Below are 23,084 nucleotides of genomic sequence, written 5' to 3' on the forward strand. Positions count from 1 at the left end.
TATGAGAAGATTTTGGGGGAGGGGGAGATATTATTAATGCAGAAATATAGAGCTAAGGCCATGAGAATGGATGAGCTCTCAGAGGGTGAGAAAAGAAGAACCCAGAAGAACCAGAAGAAAGAAGAACCAAGACGTCAAGGACTTAAGAGTTCAAACTTTAAATGGCTGAGCCAAAGACACATTCAAATAGAACTGTAATAAAAGCATCAACACCTTAACTCCTCTATATATGGCAATTTAACATGTTACTCAATTTCTTTAGCTCTCAAGTAGGTTATAGGAATATGCAATTAAAGTAAAAGATACCTTATCTCTTTTCTTAGTTCATCTTCTGCAGCTTGATTTTCTCCAGGGCTTATTTTTGCCCTAAATCTTCTGTAATTCTGTGCCTTTACCCTTTGTTTTTCCTGCTGCTGTAGCTGTTGCAGCCTTTTGGTTAAAGAAATCATAGAAAAGTCAAGAAGCACCTCTTTTTTAGTAACTTTAATGGCTATGTCCACCTGAGAAGCTGAAAGTTCCTCAGCATTCATCACCTTTGGGGGAACACTGAAATTTAAAGAAGACACTTCCTTTTTAAATCGCTTCTCTTTTGATGGTGAGCTAGTGCTTGGAGGAGACAAATTTATGAAGACATTCTCAATATTTTTTTCTTCCAAACAACTTTTTGAGATTGAAAATTGACTGTCAGGTCCTGGTAGTTTCTTAAAAGTTTCAACATTTTCTTTTGAAAATGTGTAATCTTCCCTAGGTGAACTTGTAACACATTCCCTGCCAACATGGGCACCTTTCTCCAGAGTGCTAGAACCTTCATTAGACTGTGTAAAAGTGCTACTGTGTCCTGAATCTTTGTCAGTGTTTACTGGCTTTGGACTCATACTGCTATGTATGCATGGAGTTGGCTCCACCATCTCTTGACTGCGACAATCTTTGCCAGAAATTGGTTTGGAAGCGTTTACAGGACTTGAAGTGCTACAAAATGACCAAGGATTTCTTTGTCTTGGAGAGTCCTGTGGTTTATGAGTTTTCAGACTCTGAAAACTCTGTTCTGTTGTATGTTGAAGGGAAAATGCTTCTCGTAGTCTGGAAATAGTTAATGTTCTTTTTTCTTCTCCTTTAGTATGTAGTGAGATGAGATTCTTCTTTTCTGGAAGTGTTTTTTCCATTTCTGTTGAATACATCTTTAATAAATTACCTAAAACAAACATGAAGAGAGAACCACTTCAGGGATTCTTCCTTGGAAATAAGAGGATTTAATAGTGGGTAACCACAACTCAAAAACTGAGAGGCTTTGGTTGCCTGGTTTCCCTACCTCTAGACTAGAAACAAGAACAAAGTAGAGCAGAGGGTCCTGGAGCTGACTTGACTTCAGGTAGCACAAACCCCAAGACCAAACCTGATAGGGGTAAAGAAGTGACGGCCAGCTCTTCTCCCTAAAAGGGAAGGGTTAGGGACTCATAACCTCCTCCCTTTGAATCATTTTTCTTTTAGGAACACTCTCTCCAAATTGATTCCAGAAATATCTAGCCTAACTGTTTTTTAAATCATGCTAATTATAGTAAATGGATTTCCATTTATGCCTAATTACAATTTGGTAAAATTAGTCATATTAATAAATGTTTAACAGGTTAACTTTGTCTACATTTTATTTCATTATAACAATAAACTCTGCTTACAAATAATCAAGGTAAATTTTATTGCTCAGAAAATACCATCCTTTGTTTGAAACTCTGAGCTTCCGCTTCTTGGAACACAATTGACTCTCCTATATATACTACATTTAAGGTAACTTGGGACCTTATTATTATAAAGGATATTATAAAATCCAACTAATTCACACATTAAAAAAAAGGATAATTTTGGTACTGTGTCAGAGCTACTTTACCAATGGAAAAATAAAGAACATGTCCGAATAAAGACAAATTTTAATAGCATTTTTAATAATCCTTACCTTCTGTCTTAGAATTAATACTAAGTATTGTTTCCAAGGCAGAAGAGTGATAAGGGGCAGGCAATTGGGGTTAAGTGACTTGTTCAGGGTCACATAATAAGGAAGTGTCTGAGGTCAAATTTGAACCCAAGACCTGCTGTTTCAAGGCCTGGTTCTCTCTTCACTGAGCCACCTAGCTGACTCAAGAGCATTTTAAAAAATATATTTATAGAGCATTTTAAAAAATACATTTACAATTTCCTTACCTCCACTGTCCAATAGTGGCTTCTGGTTGACAGTAAGTTTGTTAACACCACTATCAAACATTCCTATCAAAGATGTTTTTAGTACAGCCAACAAAAATTTTTCTTCCTGTAATAAAATTTGCCTTTTGTCCGGGGTTACATTGATATCCACGCACTCTAAAACAAAACAAAACAAAAAGGCATTTACTTCAATTTAATTATATTTTAACAAAGATAGGAGTCATATTCCCCCAATTTGCCAGGTTAGAATTACAAAAAGATGTAATACTTTACAACTTCACTCCAAATAATACAGAAATGGACTGAGAAATCATTTTCAAGGAATTAGGAAGAGTAGTTTATCTTTAAACAACCCCATTGGATATTTCTTACTATACCCTTGGTTACAACAATAAAAAGCCACCTTTTTCCTACTGAAGTAATTCATTTAGTTTCAATGTGATCATCTAATTATGGTTATACAATAACTTGTTTCCATTCATGTTATAGCAACATATCATTTCCTTTTTTCCTTACTGGAGTAATACTGTCTAAGTTTTAAAGGACTTCAATCATTAAACAAATATTCATTATTCATTTTCTGTTATTAATAAGTCATATCATGAGGCACTATGGAGAGACAAAAACAAGTAAGATAGAGTCCTTTTCCTGCAGAAGCTTATAAATTGGGAGGGTGAGGATGGATGGAGGGAGGATATAGCAAGCACACAAATATCTATAGTATAAGAAAAAATAGAAATGCCATAAGAGAGGTAAATGAAAAGTATTTCACTGTTTAAAAGAGGAAAAGATCAAATCAAATTAGGGGATAAAGTAGAAAGAACTGGAGTGGGATAGGAAGATCCTAAGAAACTGGAAGAATTTCAACAGAGGGAAATATAGCTGGAGGGGAAGGAGAAGGCAATGGCTCAGAGACAGGAAATTACAAGGTAGGTTCAAGGAACTGAGTAATCCAATTTGGTTGGAAAATAAGGTATAAATTGAGTTCTAGTGTGAAATAAAGTTGGAAAGGTAGCTTTGGCCTTTATAGCAAAAGTTCTTAAACAACAAAGTAATATGGGCCTTATCTGGTACAAATGGGAAGTTACTGAATGGTTTGCTGTTTGTTTTTTTGACATTGCTTTCTATATCTGGATGAACTCTCCTTGTCTTTCCAGGCCCAATTCAAATGCCACCTCCTCTATTCAACACACCGGAGGAAGCCTTCCCTGATTCCACTGAGCCAGAAGTTATCTGTCTCTCCTTCATAACATTTTACTTGGAGCTGTTGAATTCCAGTTTGTATTTTAGTTATTTTTTAACCTGTCTTATCTCTCCTACTAGGAAGTAGGATCCTTGAGTGCCTGCATCATGTCTTATGTGTTTCTGTCTCTCCTAACACTTAACAAAGTGCCAACAGTAGAGGCCATAATAAATATTGGTTAACTAAAAGTGAAATTAATTTCTGAGCATGGCAGGAACAGGATTAGAAATTGTGTTTTTAGGAGGATTAACCTGTCAGCAAGATGTAGGATGGATTAGAATGGAAAGGATAAAAGCAGAAATACAACTTAGGAGGTTATTGTAGCAGCAAAGACAAGAGCCTGAACCAAAGTGACAGTAGTGAGAACAAAAGTTAAAAAACAGATGTGACAAGCACTGGAACTCACCAGAATCGACTGAAATGTTAAGCACAACAAATGGATACTGGTGCCGATTATATAAATGGTAGACTTCATTCACTAGTCTGGAAATCTATAGAAAGAATAAAGTTTAATAATGGTTAAAAATGTTTTGTTTTCTTTTATATTGTAGTAACATGTTACTCTAGCCAATCAACTTAATCTTAGAACTACAAAATATTAGAGCTTGAAGAATCCTTAGAGATTATCTTAATTAAAAGATTGCAAACTACTGCCTATGGGTCAAATCCAGCCCTCTCCCTGTTTTGGAACAAATCTGTCAAATCTGGTCTGATGCTTGTTTTTTTGTATGGCCCATAAGCTAAGAATGTTTTTACATTTTATGGAATTTAGCATTATTTTAAAGTGTAAAAAAAATATATTTTTAGCTCCTAAGTCAAGGCAAAACTGGTGATGGACTGAATATGGCCTCCAGTCTGCCCAGTCCTGAATTAGTCTCACATTCTATTTTACACAAGAAGTCCAGAAAATTAAAATGATAGATTTTTTGGAAAATACCATTTTCCAATGATGAATACTATTTTGGAAAAGCTATTTTCCAAAAAAATAAATAAAACAATAAACATGTGTGCTGTGAGCACTAGGATAAATCAATTTCTAGATCTTTACACTTATTTATTTAAAAGAAACTCACTATGTCCCAATGTTTCAGTAGGATACAGACACTATATACACACAACTGGAAAATGGTTAAGAAGCTATAGAAAGGGGGAAGCTGGGTAGCTCAGTGGATTGAGAGCCAAACCTAGAGACAGGAGGTCCTAAGTTCAAATCTGGCCTCAGACACTTCCCAGCTGTGTGACCCTGGGCAAATCACTTAACCCCCATTGCCTAGCCCTTACTACTCTTCTGCCTTGGAGCCAATACACAGTGTTGACTCCAAGTCAGAAAGTAAGGGTTTTTTTTAAAAAAAAAAGTTATATAAAGATATCTTTTTTTAAAAAACATTCTTAACCTCAATAACCAGGGAAGCCTAATCTCAGGAGTAAGAATGGTCAGAGCACAGGAACTCAGGTGACTCCAAGTAGGTCTTGATCAATGACACATGTAAAACCCAGTGGAACTGCACTTTGGCTATGGGAGGGGGTTGGGAGAAGGGGAGAGAAAGAACATGAATCATGGAACCACGGAAAATTTTTCTTAATTAATCAACTAAATAAAATTTTAAAAATAAAAAAGGTTTTGAAGCAGAACAAAGGACCAGAGGATGGACTCTTCTGACAAAGAAGAAAGAGAAAGGAGGCATATGACTTATCATTGGGATGAATGAATAGAATATATAAACATGGAATAAGGGCTGAAAGTGGGCAACAGAAATGTACTTTTCTGAAATGGACAAACAGGTTGAACATGTATCAAACTCAACAGGGAAACAAGAACTATAATCTAAGAAGTGCCTCAGATCACCTCAGACAAGGGAATGGCTGAACAAATTGTGATATATAAAAGTAATGAAATATTATTGTATAATCAAGATAGGGGGAAAAATATTTCAAAAGAATCCTGGGTATTATATATTGACCCAGAGTGAAGTTAGCAGGACCAGAATAGTTTATAAAAGGATAGTAACATTGTAAAGAGAAGATGTAAGAAACTGTGATCAATGCAAAGATCGACCATGTCTTCAGAGGGCAAGTGATGAAACATGTAACTTGTCTTCTTACAGAAGATAAATACAAAGTGAAGAAAGAGAAATATGCTTTTGAACATGGCCACTAATGTGGATATTTTCTTATTGTCTATGTGTATTTGTTACAAGGATTTTTTAATTCCTCTTTACCCAAGTTTTTACTTAGTAGGAGGAGATCAAGAGGTTGGTAATAGTGATTCAAAAAGAAAAGAAAGCCACTGTAACGTTTTTTAAATGCACAGAAGAGGACAGAAGGAAGTTCAAAAGAAAACACAGACAAGTAGGTTAGCTTTGAAAGTAATGAGTAGAATTTATTATATAAATATATATGCATAAGGGAAGGGGTGTGAAAAAGCAAGTATGAAAAAAGAGATTTATGATTTCATATAGAATCATCTTTTTGTCTTACTCTGTATAGAAATGCTCTTTTTTTTGGTGTTTAAGTACAGAATTTTTTTTTCTTTAAATAGAGACTGCCTTGGGAAACCTTAGGATTTATAAAATTAGAAGTCCTCAAAAGTAGAGAAGATGGTCACTTGTCAAGAATGTCATAAAGAAGTTGGAGGCAGCATGTGGTACAAAACAGAGACCACTAAATGGTTTTAGAATCAGAGATCTTAGATTAAAATTCCACCTCTGAAGCATATAATCTTCATGAGTTTGTGCTAATCAATCAACCTACTGGAGTCTCAGTTTCTTCATTTATAAAAGGAGGAAGATAGACTAGGTGGTCTCTGAGGGCCCTTCCAAGTCTAGATTTATGATCTAATAAATACTCTGAAGTCCTAACTCTAAATGAGATGATATAAACACTCGGAACATTTGTCTCTTAAACTTTAGTATACAGTTGTCCCTTGCTATATCGCAGTTCACTTACTGTGGCTTCACTGTATTGCAGGTTTAAAAAAAAAATCTAATTCTGTATCATGGAGTTCTTGCTATATTGCAGGATTTTGCAGATGAATACCATACTGTACATGATGGAAATGCAGTTTGCCACTACCACTTGTGCAAGTTTGTCATTGCGCAGGGCACACTATTGGCTGAAAGGCGACCAACCACAGTGCTATGTTCTGTATCTTGGGTGCTGATTGGCTCAGTGTTCATGAGAGCATGGTAAATGTTAATAAGAGTGTGGAAAAGGGTTATAGAAGAGTATGAAGGGTTTATAAAGTTTTTAAATATATATGTGTATATATATATATTTTTTTAATTTTTTAAATTTTTATATATATAAATGTAATGCTGTAATGCTGCTACTTCATGGGTTTTTACTTATTGTGGGGGGGGGGGGTCTCTGGAACTGACTCCCGTGATAGGTGAGGAATCACTGTAGTTCCATTTTAATTTTCATTAGTAATTGATATAAATATATTTCTAATATCAGCATAGTGTATATAGATGAGTATATATGAGTATAATACACTGGCTACTTCAAAGGGATGTTGTGGGGAAAGTACTCTGTAAACCTTAAAATGATATTGAAAAGCTTGCTGTAGAGGATCTCTAGGACAGAAATCCTTATAATGGATGAAATGGAATAAAATTTCTGGATAGTTACAATAGGCAGTTTATAGGGAAATTACTATATCAGGATTTTTGAATATCAAAAGTGACTATAAAAAGGGGGCAGCTGGGTAGCTCAGTGGATTGAGAGCCAGGCCTAGAGACGGGAGGTCCTAGGTTCAAATCTGGCCTCAGACACTTCCCAGCTGTATGACCCTGGGCAAGTCACTTGACCCCCATTGCCTACCCTTACCACTCTTCTGCCTTGGAGCCAATACACAGTATTGACTCCAAGACGGAAGGTAAGGGTTTAAAAAAAAAAAAGTGACTATAAAATACTGAGTGGAGAAAAAAAGGGGAGTTATAGACAAATATACACACATTTATATACACATATGTGTGTATACATACACGTATGAAAAAACAGAATCTGCTAAGAATTTTACCTTTGCAGGGTCACAAGGCCGTTGATTGATAAAGAAAAACTGTCTTTCTGTTGTACTCCTTCCAACACCATGGTCAGAACGGGAAACAAAACCTGAAATACTATTTTACATTAATATGATAAGGGTTGGGATCCAGAGTACAAAGAGTAATTAGTCAACATATATTCAATTTGACAAATATTTATTAGACATTTACTAAGTGCAAAGTACAGTTATATTATGGCACAGTAATTTTAAAGTGTTTTTAAAAGTTCCCAGTTTCCTCCCTTCCCATTTTCCCCTCCTCCAAATCTAGTGAAATATTAAAATATTTTAGATATCAAAGTGCTTCTAGTAATTCTATAGGATTTCCATCATATATCTTATTTACTCATAAAAATTTTATTTGGTTCCTTTCTCACCTCTTTTATTTTCTCCAAAATATACTCACATTCCCAATGCTCCTAGCTACTCAAAAAATTTCATTCAAGCCCATCCTCCAGAGCTAGACTTTTATTTTATCTTCAGCAAATAAACTTAATTACATTAATGTGATAATAACTGTTTACTAGTTATTTGTGTTTTTAATAGAAATATCCAAGGAAATGTTTAATGACAGAATTTTACATATTAATGTGAAATTAAATTCATTAACCTTTCATTAAATGATTTTTGTGTTCCATGTCAATCTTCAAAAGATAATTTCATCTTTTACTCTAGTGAAAAAACTGCAGCCATTTGATAAGTTTACTCTCAACTTCTTTCACTTCAAAATTTCTATAACTTTAACCATCATTTCTTCTTTCTCTCCTATCTCAGAAGAAAATATAAGTCTATCTCCTTTTCAAGGATAACCCTTCTACTTTTCTCTTTGATCCCATTCCCTCTTGGCTCTCTAGGATCTTGTTTCATCAATTACTTCCCTCTCTTAAATTATTAATATCTCCTTTCTTTGGTTCTTTCCTATCCACCCATATAAGCACCCTCAGGGACTGCAATCACCAAAATAAACCAATTTTCTTCCCTACCCAGTCTATCTTTTGAATCTTTCTTATAAATTTGGTGTTCTGTGCCTGGGGGGGGGGGGAGGGGGGAATGCATTAGTGCAGAACTGAGCTATGGTTTGAAAAGGATTCTGACCCATAAAATATATAGACCTTGTGGTATCTCACTTGGAGAATCCAGAGAAAGAACCCTGTTCTTTCAGCCTAACTCTAAATATATGATTTTACTTATCTTTTTTCTCCTCTTGGCAAAGAGGAAAGGCATCAGTTGATTTAATTTAACTATTTTCTTTGTTACAAGGCAAGGTTCAAATTTGAAAGATTAAGATTTATGATCAACACAGTAACCAACCATGATTCCATGAGGCCTATACCCACCCTGACAGAGAGATGAACTCAGGATGTAAAATGAGATAGCTATTTTCTGGACATATCCAATGCAGAAATTTGTTCTGCTTGACTATGCATATTTGTTAAAAGAGTTTTGTTTCCTTTTTTTTTCAAGGTAGGTAGAGGCAAGAGAAAGAGAAAATACCTTTTTATTAATTTTTAAAAATCAAATTTAATTTAAAACAAAGCAATTCCAAGGAGGTAGAAGAGAGTGATTCATGTATTTCTATACAGAAATTGCTATGATATAGAAACAAAAGGCATCAATAAAACTTATTTTCAAAAGAAATTAAGTGTGAGTTTGAGGAAAGACAGGAATATTCCAGCAAAAAGAAATAAAACATGCTATAAAACCAGTTGTACATTCTTCTGTTATTCTAAAATAATTCTGTAAGTAAAATATTATATATGACAACATATTTTAAAATTCTTTTTATCATTTATTACTTAAAACATTCACTGAAGCTATAAAATTGGGAGAAAAACTGAAAATATGCCAAATTACATAGGACAAAGAAACTTCTTTTACTTCTGTTCATGTTTATATTAACTATAGTTAGGCATCTAGTTTCTTATAGCATTTTCCTTAAATTCTCTCCTCAGCAGCAATATCACTCACAATTTTATGCAATTACCAAATCATCATTTTGCTCTTGAAAAACCTAATTAAATAACAAAAAAGGGAATCATCCAGGAAAAGATTTCTAGTTACTTACCTAAAGAGATTATGTAGTGCATCATTATAGTTAATGCCAAACTCTTCACAAATTGATTCACTAGGGGGCAGCTGAACAAAGGGAATGAGGCTTTGCAACTGAAAGGAATCAAAGTTCATTGTTAGTTTTAAGAATAAGCCTAAGAGAAATACAGGATTGGGTTTTTTTTAACCCTTTTTCTTCCTCTCTAAAGTTTTATTAAACTACATTAGGAAAGCAAAGAAACTTACAAACAATGATTCTAATCATATTCCTGAGGTATAGTTGAAAAACTGGAAAATTCAGGCCATTGCATTTACTGGACAAACAAAATTTCTGAATAGGAACAGAGAGGTACGGTTTTCTTTATATCAAGAAAGGACAAGATAGCTTTTTGTTTTCTCAAACAAGCAATTAATTATTCTAATTCAACTAATCAGAATAGGAGATATGTAAGAACATTTAATTGCTAGAATTAAAAAAAACAACACTGATTCCAAAAGGGCAATAAAACCTACCACAACTGTAGAAGTCAGCAACAATAAAACTTGTTGGGCGATTATTACCTGTTTTTGTCCAAACACAGCTCCAATATTTTCCTTTACTGTGGAATTTCCATTTGTGCCTATAATAGTCTGTCGTTTTCCTTGTCCGACCTGATTGGTGCAGTTTATTCGAATACCTGTTGAAATGATACAGTATGCTTGTAATACCTGTACCATTTTGGTGAACTCCTGGTTAAAAACAAACAACAAAAAGAGCAAAAAAATCTCTCAGTCACTTATAGTAATTGGGAAACTATATTACAACCATTGTTCAACAGTTATAATAATCTACTTCAAGTTATCAAAGTTGTTCTTGAGTCACTTTTCAGTCAGATCCAATTCTTCATAATCCTTTTTGGGGTTTTCTTGACAAAGATGTTGGAGCAATTTGCTACTTCCTTCTCCAGCTCACTTTACAGAAAAGGAAACTGAAGCAAATAGGGTAAAGTGACTTGTCCAGGGTCACATAGCTATTAAGTGTCTGAGTCCATCATTTGAATTTATATCTTCCTGACTCCAACTTTGGTACTCTATCCAATGTGCCACCTAGCTGCTCAAATATCAAAGTATTTTAACAAAAAAGAATACCTCCTGACTGTTAGGAAACCTTAGACATAGAGAATAATCTAACTGAAGACACACAGAATTCAATTACAGCATAAAATGGAATCCATGTTTTTTGGCTTCCATATTCCTTTAGTTGGTATTAACATGTTTGCTTTTACTATGAGATATTCCTAAATAAATACATTTTGTTCACAATAAGTACAAAATGTAAAATTTAGGTACAAGGTAGCCTCCTATAAATTTTTATATACTTTAAAAAATTTAGCTATATGTTTAATGCATGATCATACACTTAATTTTCATTCAAATTTATGAAGGATTTACTAAGTCATTCCCCAAAAATGAAGAATGCTCTTAAAATAAATGTTAAGTAATTAGAAAGTAAACTCTCAGAATCATAAAAAATGAAAAAAATATTATGTCTGCGTTGATTCATTTGTTACACACATGCATGGGCATTCAACAACTATTGGGTGATTTTTTTTACTTTCTTTTATTTTTATTTTTTCAACTGCATGTAGGAATAATTTTTTACAATTGTTTTCTGACATTTTACAATCCAGATTTTCTCCCTCTCTTCTTCTCCTTGTCTACCTAAAGGTGTTAAATGGTCTATTATTTATAGGTTATACCAGTACTTTCATGCAATATACATTTCCATATTTCCTATTCTTTGACAGAAGACACATATCACACATACAATAAAAAACTCATGAAGGAAATAAAGTGAAAGATGGCAGGCTTTGATTTGCAATCAGATTCCAACTGTCCCTTCTTTGGCTGTGGATAGCATTTTTTATGAGTCCCTTGCAGTTATCTTGGGACCTTGTTTTGCTGATAATAGTTTAGTCCATCACAGTTAATCATTGCATAATATTTGATGATTTTTTAAAATAAGATTTTTAACACTAATATCTGAAGGGGAGAAAAAGCTAAATAATTTTCAAAAGAATTAAGAGAAAAGAATAAAAAAAATAAGAAAATATGAATGATACATTTTTACTATACTTGAATAAATAAATGAACTAATACATGATAAAGTATTCATTAACCACTTATCAAGTGATAGAAATACAAATACCTCTTTTTTTTTTTTTTTTAAGCTTACCTTCTGTCTTATAAGGCAAAAGAGTGGTAAGGGCTAGGCAATGGGAATTAAGTGACTTGCCCAGGGTCATACAGCTAGGAAGTATCTGAAGCCATATTTGAACCTAGGACCTCCCCTCTCTGGGCCTGGCTCTCAATCCATTGAGCCACCCAGCTGCCCCTTAAAAATAGCTCTTTTTAAAAAACCCTTCCTTCTATCTCAGAATTGATACAAGTATCAATACCAAGATAAAAGAGCAGTAAGAATGCAATTGGGGTTAAGTGACTTGCCCAGGTCACACAGCTAGGAAGAATTTAAGGTCAGATTTGTACCCAGGTCTTCCCAACTCCAGATCTGACACTGTCCACTGAGCTACCTACCTACCCCACAAGTAACTTTTTTAAAAAGTGAAACAGTCCTTGCCCTGGAGGAGTTTACATTCTAAAAGGGGGAAGCCAACATATATGGGGGAAGAGTACCCAGGGAAGAACATTTTGGTCTGGGGACTCATGGGGATGGTGAATTGATTGAAAATAACATTCAAATGAAATGATCTTTCCAGAAGTAATGGCACTAACATTAAGGTTACCAAAACAAGAGATGGGAAGCAGAGATGTGGTTGAAAAACATAGTGGTAGATAGATGACAAGATGGCCTGGATGGATATATGGCTAGATGAGTTGTGACAGTCAATCAAGGTCTAGGGCCTGTTAATAAATATAGTAGGCTTGTTTGCACTCATTTAATCACCAATCGATATAGCTGGCACTAGGGCAAGTTTCTAACTAGGGGCATGGGCTCTAGAGGTCCAACTAGAAGGTGCTGGTAGAAGAAAGAAGTGGGTGAACACAGGTAAATGGAAAAATGCCCTGGGTAGACATCCCACTGACTGGCTAGGAAGAATGTGAAGACAAAAGTACAAAGCACTCCCTCTACCTAAGTCCTACTAAGATGCCTCATTATGATTAGAATTTTTCAAAAGCTATGCCAGAAAACTGGAACACTGCTGATGGAGTTGTGAGTTGATCCAACCATTCTGGAAGGCAATTTGGAATTATGCCCAAAGGGCTTCAAAAGAATGCATACCCTTTGATCCAGCAATACCACTACTAGGTTTGTACAAAAATATCCATAGCCATGCTTTTTGTGGTGGCAAAAAATTGGAAAACGAGGGAGTGTCCCTCAATTGGGGACTGGATGAACAAATTGTGGTATATGATGATGATGAAATACTATTGTGCAATAAGGAACAATAAACTGTTTGATTCCCATATGAGCTAGAAAGACCTCCACAAACTAATGCAGAGTGAAATGAGCAGAACCAGGAGAACATTGTACACAGAGACTGAAACACTGTGGGACAATCATATGTAATCGACTTTGCTACTGAGAGCATTGCAATGATCCAGGACAATCCCAAGGAACTTATGAGAAAGAATGCTATCCACCTGGAGAGAAAGAATTATAGGAGTAGAAACACAGAAGGAAAACATTTGATTTTTCACGTGTTTATATGAGTATTGGATTTGGGGTTTTGGTTTTTTAAAGATTATTACAAAAAGAATAATATGGAAATGGTATTGAATGATAATACAGTGGAATTGCTTGTCAGCTCTTGGGGAGAGGGGGCAAAGAATAGAAATCATATAACCATGGAGAAATACTTAAATTAAAAAAAAAAAAAAAGAAGTTATGCCAGAAGACCACTAGTTCTGGTATATCCTACTGAGTTGAATAGGGACTGAGTGTGGACCTAGTAATGACTATCTCCTGAGTCTATAATTTGGAAAGGTTCATTTCCATAAAGCTGGGCATTGTGTGATGATTTTAATCTTGGTTATTACACATATATGCTTAATATAATGAAAACCTTTAAAAAAAATCAGGGTCTTGGGAGCAGTGAGTTGGCTCAGTGGACTGAGAACCAGGTCTAGAGACAGGAGGTTCTGGATCCAAATCTGACCTCAGATACTTCTGAGCTGTGTGACCCTGGGCAAGTCACTTAAGCCCCACTGCCCACCCCTTACCACTCTTCCGCCTTGGAATCAATATACATTATTGATTCTAAGATGGAAGATAAGGGTTTAAAAAAAAATCAGGGTCTTTAATTCATTATACCTTTTTAATATTGCGTTGAAATTCTTTATATCGCACAGGAAGAGTAGAAAACAACTGCTGTACACTGACAGTTGTTCCTTGAGGTCGGGGATAAGGAATCTTTTGAACAATTTTCCCATTGTGATCAAAGACCAGTCGAGTTCCAATTGTAGCAGATTTATGACAAGTTGAGATCATAACATCACTGTAAAAGAAAAGATCTGACCAAAAGCAGTTCTTCCCAGAATAAACAATATTTACAATTTCAGAAAATAGGTTATCACAGTTACTTTTATACCTGCCCCACCCCCTTTTCCTGTTAGCTGATATTTTACAAAATCTCTTAACAAAAGATGATCTACTCTGAGACAGATACACCATCTCAGATAAATGTTAGGTTATATGAAACATACCACAAATTCTCAGGGTTTTGACAGATAAGAATTCATACTACTTAAGATTTGGTCTTATCTTTTTTAATAGAAGAGATAGGGGCAGGAAATAGGTCTGTTGTTGGTGAGGAAAAGAAAGCTGTTATCTTCTTTGCCATCATGAAAACGGTTATTAATTTTCCATTTATCATGGAATTGCAAAGAACTAAAGTCTTATGTGAAAGGTTCTTTTTTCCTCAGTCTCCAACCTTTTTAAATATGAAAACCAATATACATGTATTTCTGACAAATCAAAGCCGGTTCATCAGATTAGTTTTTAAAGAATTAAAAATCTTTTTTTTTTACCAAGGATTTAAAAATTTTGAAACAAGCTAGAGTTCAACATTTCCATATGATTATGAATTACATGCTTCCTTTAATCAAAATAATATAATTCTGGAATAATGTTAGAACTCCTAACTCCTTACATTTTTCATGGGAAAGAGGGAACCTCAATTATTAAGTTTTATTCACAATCACCATTTGAAAGAGACACATGTTTTATTCAAAAATCTAACCAACTAAGCATGATGGTTATTTTTCTAAACTGTACAACTAAAGAAGAAGTTTGACCAGTGAACCAGAACAACAATAAAAACTACCAGAAAATCATGGACTACAATTCAGCTTAGTTTTAAAAAATTTACAACTAAATTTTGCTACTAGTTTCTCATCCAGAACATCTGGATAGGAAGGAATATTACTCTTAAAACTGTCAGATCTGATCAAGAATATCAAGAGAAATAATGAAAAAAAAAAGTGAAGGATGGGGGCCTAGCAGTCCCAGATCTTAAATCATACTAAAAAAGCAGTAGTCGCCAAAACAGTATGGTACTAGGGGCAGCTAGCTGGGTGACTCAGTGGATTGAGAGTCAGGCCTAGGTTCAAATACGGCCTCAGACACTTCCCAGCTGTGTGACCCTGAGCAAGTCACTTGACCCCCATTTCCCACCCTTACCACTCTTCCACCTAGGAGCCAATACACAGAAGTTAAGGATTTAAAAACAAAACAAAACAATATGGTACTGGTGAAGAGACAGAAGGGAGGATCAGTGGAATAGACCTCAGCAAGCTAGTGTTCGATAAACACAAAGACCCCAGCCTTTGGAACAAAAACTGATATTTGACAAAAACTGCTGGGAAAATTGGAAAACAGTATGATAAAAATCAGGTTTAGATCAACATCTTATACCCTATACCAAGATAAATTCAAAATGAGTAAATGACAAATATAAAGAGTGAAATCATAAAAAACTGTCAGATCTGCCTCTAGTTCGGTGTCATGTTCCTACTAATCATTATCTTTTGAGAGACAATTTCTTTATTTTCCCAAGAGATTTTTTTTAAGCCCTTGCCTTCTATCTTAGAATGGATATTAAGAATTCTTTCCAAGACAGATGAGTAGTAAGGATTGAACAACTTGGGTTAAATGACTTGCCCCAGATCATACAGCTAGGAAGTGACTGAGGCTATATTTAAACCCAAGACTTCCTGCCTCCAGGTCTGGTTCTCTGTCCACTGAGCCACCTAGCTTCATCTCTTCCAAAGAGATTTAATATTTTATACCATTGATGTTGTCTGCATGAATCATTGGGGGTCTCATATCTCATCCTGAGAAACTGGCAAAAACGCAGAGATACTGTCTACCCTTAGTCTTTTTTGGTCATTTTCTCATAAGATTAAGAGAAATCTTACCCACAGGGTACTATGGGCATGACTAATTCTTAGAACACCCAGCACTTCATCTTTATTCATTAACAAAGGCACTACAACTTGCTCTTCCTTTATGGACTTCATATTCTGCTTAGTTTGCTATCAACAAATATTTATTAGATACTTCTAATTACGTCAGGAGCAATTCTAGAGATACAAAAATAATGTAAGAAAAGGACCCTTTTCTTAAGGAATTTATATTTTCTCAGGAGAAGAGCAAGAACAATATAAAACAAAAAGATATACAGAATCAACATGAGGTAATTTGTGGGGGAGGAGAGGGATTAAGAAATCATGGAGCAATTAGGTAGTTCAGTGGATAGAGAGCCAGGCCTGGAGAACAGAAGTCCTAGATTCAAATTTGGCCCTAGATGTATGACCCTGGGCAGTCACTTAACCCCAAATGCCTAGCCCTTACCACTCTTTTGCCTTAGAACTGATACTCAGTATTAATTCTAAGATAGAAGATAAGGATTTAAAAAAAGAAAAAGAAAAAAAGGCCTATTATAGGAGGAAGCACATGAGATGGACTTTGAAGAAAGCTAAGGACTCTAGGAGGTAAAGTACAAGAGAGAGGGCACTCCAAGAATGCAGGGCAGCTTGTGCAAAAGCAAAGAGAGATTAAAGGGATGCAATGGCATGTGTGAGCCACAGCAAGTAGATCAGATGACTAAAATATACAGTGTGTAAAAATGAATAATAAAATAAGCCTGGAAAGGAAAACTGAAGCTAGATTTTGAAGAGTTTTAATTGCCAAACAAAAGGGTCTGTTTTATTCTAGAGATAATGGAGGCCACTGGACCTTTTTGAACAGAAGAATGTGAAATGGCTTTAGGAATATCAATTTGATTATTCTATAGAGGATGGATTAAAGAGGAGAGACCCAAGGCAGGGAGACTAAGAGATTTATCACTGTAGCCCAGACCTTAGACTTTATGTTTTAGAAATCCTGAAATCTTTACTAAGGGGATGCCCATCAACTGGAGAATGGCTGAATGTTTTAGTATATGAATGTGATAGAATACTATTGTGAAATATGAAAAGTTGAGCAGGTTGATTTTAGAAAAACATGGAAAGACTGGCATGAAATAATGAAGAGCAAAATGAACAGAATCAAGAGAATGTTGTATATAACGTAACAGCAATACTGTTTGAAGAATAAATGTGAATGACTGAGTATTTCTGAGTTACATGAATATTTGAATCAACCACAAAGGACTTATGAAGAAGGATCCAATCCACCTCCAGAAAAAGAAGTGATATATAGAACTATGCATTACATAATTTCATATATATATATATATATATATATATATATATATATATATATATATATATATGTATGTATGTCTGTGTCAAATGTTGGTCTTCTCTACTGCATGTTGGAAAGGGAGGAAAAAAACTAAGAACTTAAATGCAATTTTAAAAATTTGCTTTACATATATAAAGAGTTAAATATATATATACAGACAGATAGATAGATAGATAGATAGAGCAATAATTAAGGTTATCGGAAATTAAAAAGAATTAAGAATTGAAAAGCATTATCCCAGTGCTTGCAATCAAGTGAGAGGAATTATTTGATATTGTATTTTTTCTAATTTCTAAAGCTTTAAATTGAGGCTCAGAGTTGTCCTTTGAATTTCTTTCTTTATTCCTCTGTTCCTAACAAATCCAAGGAATACTTTTCACATTCCCTACCCCAGAGCATCCTTTAATTTGGGCTGAATAAAAAATAAGATTGTGAATTTTGTCCTGCTTGGTAAAAAAGATTCAGCTTGAGCCAGGTTTATCTGTGGACAGCAGGACATCATCATTGAGTCTCACTGAAAAGTATTGAATAAAGTCGCTCTTAACCAGGTATATATAACCTGATTTCTTCACCTAGACACTGGTATTCTAGGACTGGGCATGTGATTTTTCTTCATCATCTATGAATCAAGGAGAGAATGAGAGAATGCTGTCCTACCTCTTCATTAGCTATTCACCATTTAGAGATGTCTTGGGCTATCTGGGGGGCAGCTGAATAATGAGTTTCCAAAATTGTATTCAGTAACTCAAGATGCTGTAGGTCTTAGTCTTTGATCACCAAGAGAGATAAGTGACCAATTAATTTGTTGGTTATTGCTAGCCTGATAAATTTTCTTACCCAGAACCCAATCTATCAGATTTTTTTAATCATCACAAATGTCTAAGGATAAATTACTTAAATATCTCTTTGCTAATGTGATAACACTGACTTATAAATTAATAATTTACTTTGTCAATTTGAAATAAACTATTTAAAAGATGTTTCAGATGAGAGAATGTCCTTTGATTGGGGAATGGCTAAACAAACTGTGGTATCTGTTGGTGATGGAATACTATTGTGCTCAAAGGAATAAAGAACTGGAGGAATTCCACGTGAACTGGAATGACCTCCAGGAATTGATGCAGAGTGAAAGGAGAAGAGCCAGGAGAACATTGTACACAGAGCCTGATACACTGTGGTACAATTGAACATAATGGACTTCTCTACTAGCAGCAATGCAAGGATCCAGAGCAAGGCTCAGGGACTTATGAGAAAGAGAACTAGCCACATTCAGAGGAAGAACTGTGGGACAGAATACAGAAGAAAAACAACTGCTTGAACACATGGGCTGATGGGGATATTATTGGGGATTTAGACACTAAACAATAACTCTAGTCCAACTATCAATAATGTGGAATTGTGTATCGGCTAAGGGGGGTTAGGGGGACTTGGGGAGAGGGAAAGAACATGAAATATGTAACTATGGGAAAATATTCAAAATAAAAACTTAAAAAAATAAAATAAAAATAAAAGCAAATAAATAAATAAATGGAAGCTGTTTCAGGTATCATTAGCCTTACTGAAACATTAATGACTGAAATCACTATTTCCAAATTCAAGGTTTTCTGTTGTTGTTATAATCTTTACCTTCTTAGTATCAATTCTAAGACAAAACAGTGGCAAGGACTAAGTAATTAGAGTTAAGTGCCTTGCCCAGGATCACACAACTAGAAATGGTCTAAGGTCAGATTCCATCCCAGGCCCTCCCTCCTACAGGCCTAGCACTCTATCCATTGTGCTACCTAGCTGCCCCCAAATTCAGGGTTTTAAAAAAAATTTAGAATCATCTGCAAAAGTCAAAAATTTACTATTACCTCAATGCACAAAGTGAGCTCAGAGCCTCTCCTCGAAAGCCAAATGTTTCAACATGTGTTAGATCAGAGAAATCTTGTATCTTGGAAGTATGATGTTTCAGAGCTAGAAAAGAAGTTAAATACCTTCTCTTAATTAATATTTGTGTTATTTGAGGCAAATCATTCAACCTCTCTGGCCTTTAGTTTCTTCATTTATAAAATATGGGGTTGGACTGGATTCCTCTCTAGCTCTAAACCTATAATCCTAAATATTCATTCTCTTCTCTTAGCTAAACATTCCCACTTCTTTTATCCAATGAACAGATGGTATGCTCTCAAATCATTTCACTATGTCTAAAGGGATGTAACTTGGAATACATTCAATTAGCAAAAAAATGTATTAAGAGGTTAGTTCATGAATAGTTTTTTAACCCAAATATATATTCACTAGGAGAATGGAATATAAATGTTGTTTCATTTTGTCAAACTGCTTTAAAACAACAATCAAAACAACTCAACTTACTCAAGCCTTCGAAATTTTCTTTTTCTACTCCAAGACCATTGTCTGAAACTTCAATAAGATCAGCTCCATACTCTTTAAGCTTTAAGTCTAAGAAGATAAAAACATACATTTAACTTCCACATAATAAAACATGTTTAAAAACTTATACAGTGGTTTTGATGCTTTTCTACATTATCACTCACTACCTTTAGCTATAATAGGCAGCTGCTAAATAAAATTATATTTTTATTTTTCCCCTTTAAGTCTTTTATGTCTATTTATTAGCCCATACTTTTGATCTAACTAGGTGTCTAGTTCTATTTCACTGAAATGAATAATTTTAGCACTTCGTAAACTGTTAGGGACACTGTAAGTACTCAAAAAAATCCTACTTACTGAGTTAACTAAAACTAAATTATGTGCATAATATAATTTTTGAGATCAGTAAATAGTTACCATTTGCTATGTGAAAGGGAATTTAAAACTCCCTTTGTTTATTTTAACCTAATCAATCAAGAACTTGGAGTGCCCCTCCTTTCACACTTGGTCAGACACTTGAAGATCCTTTTACAAGAAAGCCCCCTGGGCAGTGCCAGGCAAATTAAGAAACTATGATTGGTTCCTGAGATGTGATAGACCAGGTCACAGTGAAAGGAAGTAGAAACCAGAGAGACAAGCAGTGACATGAGAAAAGGGTTTATAAAAGGCAAGTCTGAAGAGCTGAGAAGTCATTCTGCATGGAAATTCATTCTGCCTTGGTGGCTCTTGCTAAAAGAGGCATTCTGCATTGGAGAATCAGCATTGGAGATTCTGTGTTGGAGAGGGATTCTGCATTGGCGACTCGAGGAGTTTGGCTTTGGAGACTTGCTTGAGTTGAGAGACACTGGCTTTTCAGTTCTTCTCCTATCTTCAGTGGAACACTCTCTTCGGTGAGGCTCAGTTGTTGGGGCATCTTTTGGTTGGTGAAAAGCTTGGCTGGAGACACTCTCGTGGGCTGATGAGATTCACATTTGGATTCGTACTTGCGAAGGCACTCAGATCAGATCTTAGGGAATTTAGTTAGGCATATTTTCTACCTCCTTCCTACATTTCCCTTTCTTTACTATCTCTACTCTGCTGTAATAAAGCTACTAAAAGACTCATAGGTTTAACTTTTAATTATTATAAACAGCAACTACAACTTTTTATAACTCTTAATTTGACCAAAATTAATTTTAACTCTTATGCCTATAATGAAAACATCATGAAACTAATTCATTTCTATCATTTAAAGCTCTTGTAAACTGACCAATATTAGTGGCTCCAGCATCCACACTATTTTCTAGTAGCTCCTTCACAGCAGTAGATAGATTCAGCACCACTTGTCCTGAGCAAATCCGATGGATAGACTTACAATCTATAGGTTTGATGGCTTTAGCAATTTCTGTACTGAAAAAACAAATTATTGAAAATCAAAATCTACATTTGTATTTTTATGTTGAATTTTAATTATGGCAAAACGCTTATGTCAATAGAATTAACTTAGTTGTTAATTAGATTATAGAGTCATATTCTAAAATCATGGAGTTTCAGAATAGGAAAGGGCATCCAAGGACATTTAGTCCAACCTGTATATAAACAGCAATCCTTTTACATGACTGCTGAAAAATTCAGTCTTTGCCTGAAGACCCCTAGTGAAGGAACCTTCTATCCCAAAGCAATTCATTTCATTTTTTGGTAGCTCTAATTTTCAGTTATGTTTTTCTTAAGTTGAGCCAAAGTCTGCATTTCCGTAGCCTCTACCCACTGCTGTAAGTTCAGTGCTCTGAGGACAACAAAACATTCAAATTTCTTTCTACAACAGCTCTTCAAATATTTGAAATCAGCTCTCATGTTGACCATAAGTGTAGGATAGTAGAAAAAACACTGGAGTAGGGTCAGAAGATATGAGTTAAAACTCCAGCTGTGCTCCTTACTACCTGTATGATTCTTGGCAAATTATTAAACCACTCTGGGCTCTCAATTTCTTCATTTATAAAATAGAAGTTGGACTAGATGACTTCTAAGGTTCCTTCTAGCTCTTAATCTATGATCTTAAGTATTCTTTTCTCCAAGCTAAAATTATGAGTTCCTTTATCTGATCTTTATATGGCAGCTCTTAAATCATTTCGTTGTCCTAGAAGTTCTTCAGTTTATCAAAGTCTTATTTAAAAAAACAGAACCCAATACTCTGACCAGGCATAATTCTGGACACTGTGCCTCTTTAAATGCAGCATTAGCATTTTTGGTTGCTATCAAAATGTCAATTCATATTCATTTATACGCCACTAAAATTACAGATCTTTTAAAGATAATCTTCCATCTCATATTTATAAAACTAAAATTTCAACTCCAGAATAAGGCTTTACATTTATTAAATAGATTACTTTTCATCTAATTAGACTTTATTTCATGTTCTAATCTATTGAGAACCTTTGAAATACTGACTCCATGGATGAGTGAGTTAGCTACACACCTTTGTGTCTTCTGCAAATTTGATAAGCATGCCAACTGCCTTAGTTCAAATCACAAATAAACATAACACAAGTCTTTGAGGCTTCCTCCTAGAGATTTTCTGCTCCACTGATAAATATTTTTGGGGTCTGTTCATTTAACTAGTTCAAAATCCACCATATTGTCTTTTCATCTTATCCACAAAGCTGGCAGGAGATTTTTGCCCTTTCTTAAATACATATATAAAAGGAGAATAGTAACAAATGAAGACTCCACTGATTCATGGGGCTGCAAAATTGAAACTCCACTTCAATGTTTACAAAGTATGTATCTTTGACCTTGTGGTTTAGAAAGCTAGAGTGTAACAGGAATGAGATCACTTGACCAACAGGGGTGCTACTTTAGGACACAAAATTTTTTGTCTTTTCCTTTCCTTCCATACCATACTGTTGGCTAATATTATTTCCATTCTACTGAAACCTCTAGATATTTTTCCCACCTCTCCACTGAGTACTTGTGAAGCTGACTTTTCAAACAAAATATGAATTTATTTAAATGAAACTTAAGTCTTTCCTGATCCCCTCAGCTAAAAAGTCCTCCCCTAAAGATTACCTTCTTTATTCTTATATGTAGACATTTATCTCTTTGAGGTCTTATTTTTTTTCTTTACATCCAAAGACCTAAGACAATGTCTAGAACAGACTAAGAACCCAAATTCTTGTTGATTTGATAGATGTGCTACTCTACTTTTCTGAAGTATGCAAAGCACACTGTTTTTACTTAGTAAAGGAAATGTGTGTCAAATATTGGTAAGGGTAAAATAAAAGCTAGACTGCTAAGTACTATTTTATTTATTTTTTTAAACCCTTACCTTCTGTCTTAGAATCAATACTGTGTATTGGGTCCAAGGCAGAAGAGTGGTAAGGGCTAGGCAGTGGGAGTTAAGTGACTTGCCCAGGATCACACAGCTGAGAAGTGTCTAAGGTCACATTTGAACCTAG

The 23,084-nt window shown here is 34.8% G+C and overlaps 1 protein-coding gene across 1 annotated transcript in view; it reads right to left on the minus strand.

Moving 5' to 3' along the window:
• The window catches only part of PMS2 (PMS1 homolog 2, mismatch repair system component), a 37,791-nt gene that overhangs the window by 12,410 nt on the left and 2,297 nt on the right, over positions 1–23,084 (minus strand). Inside the window, exons 2-11 of the mRNA XM_044657442.1 lie at positions 20,900–21,039; positions 19,633–19,719; positions 19,131–19,233; positions 13,843–14,026; positions 10,092–10,259; positions 9,547–9,644; positions 7,458–7,557; positions 3,843–3,927; positions 2,194–2,349; positions 307–1,192 (exon numbers count right to left, since the gene is read on the minus strand). Of these exons, the coding sequence (XP_044513377.1) occupies positions 307–1,192; positions 2,194–2,349; positions 3,843–3,927; positions 7,458–7,557; positions 9,547–9,644; positions 10,092–10,259; positions 13,843–14,026; positions 19,131–19,233; positions 19,633–19,719; positions 20,900–21,039 (2,007 nt within the window). The remainder of the gene's footprint in view (positions 1–306; positions 1,193–2,193; positions 2,350–3,842; positions 3,928–7,457; positions 7,558–9,546; positions 9,645–10,091; positions 10,260–13,842; positions 14,027–19,130; positions 19,234–19,632; positions 19,720–20,899; positions 21,040–23,084) is intronic.

Source organism: Gracilinanus agilis, chromosome 1, assembly GCF_016433145.1.
Source record: "Gracilinanus agilis isolate LMUSP501 chromosome 1, AgileGrace, whole genome shotgun sequence".
NCBI classification, from domain to species: domain Eukaryota; kingdom Metazoa; phylum Chordata; class Mammalia; order Didelphimorphia; family Didelphidae; genus Gracilinanus; species Gracilinanus agilis.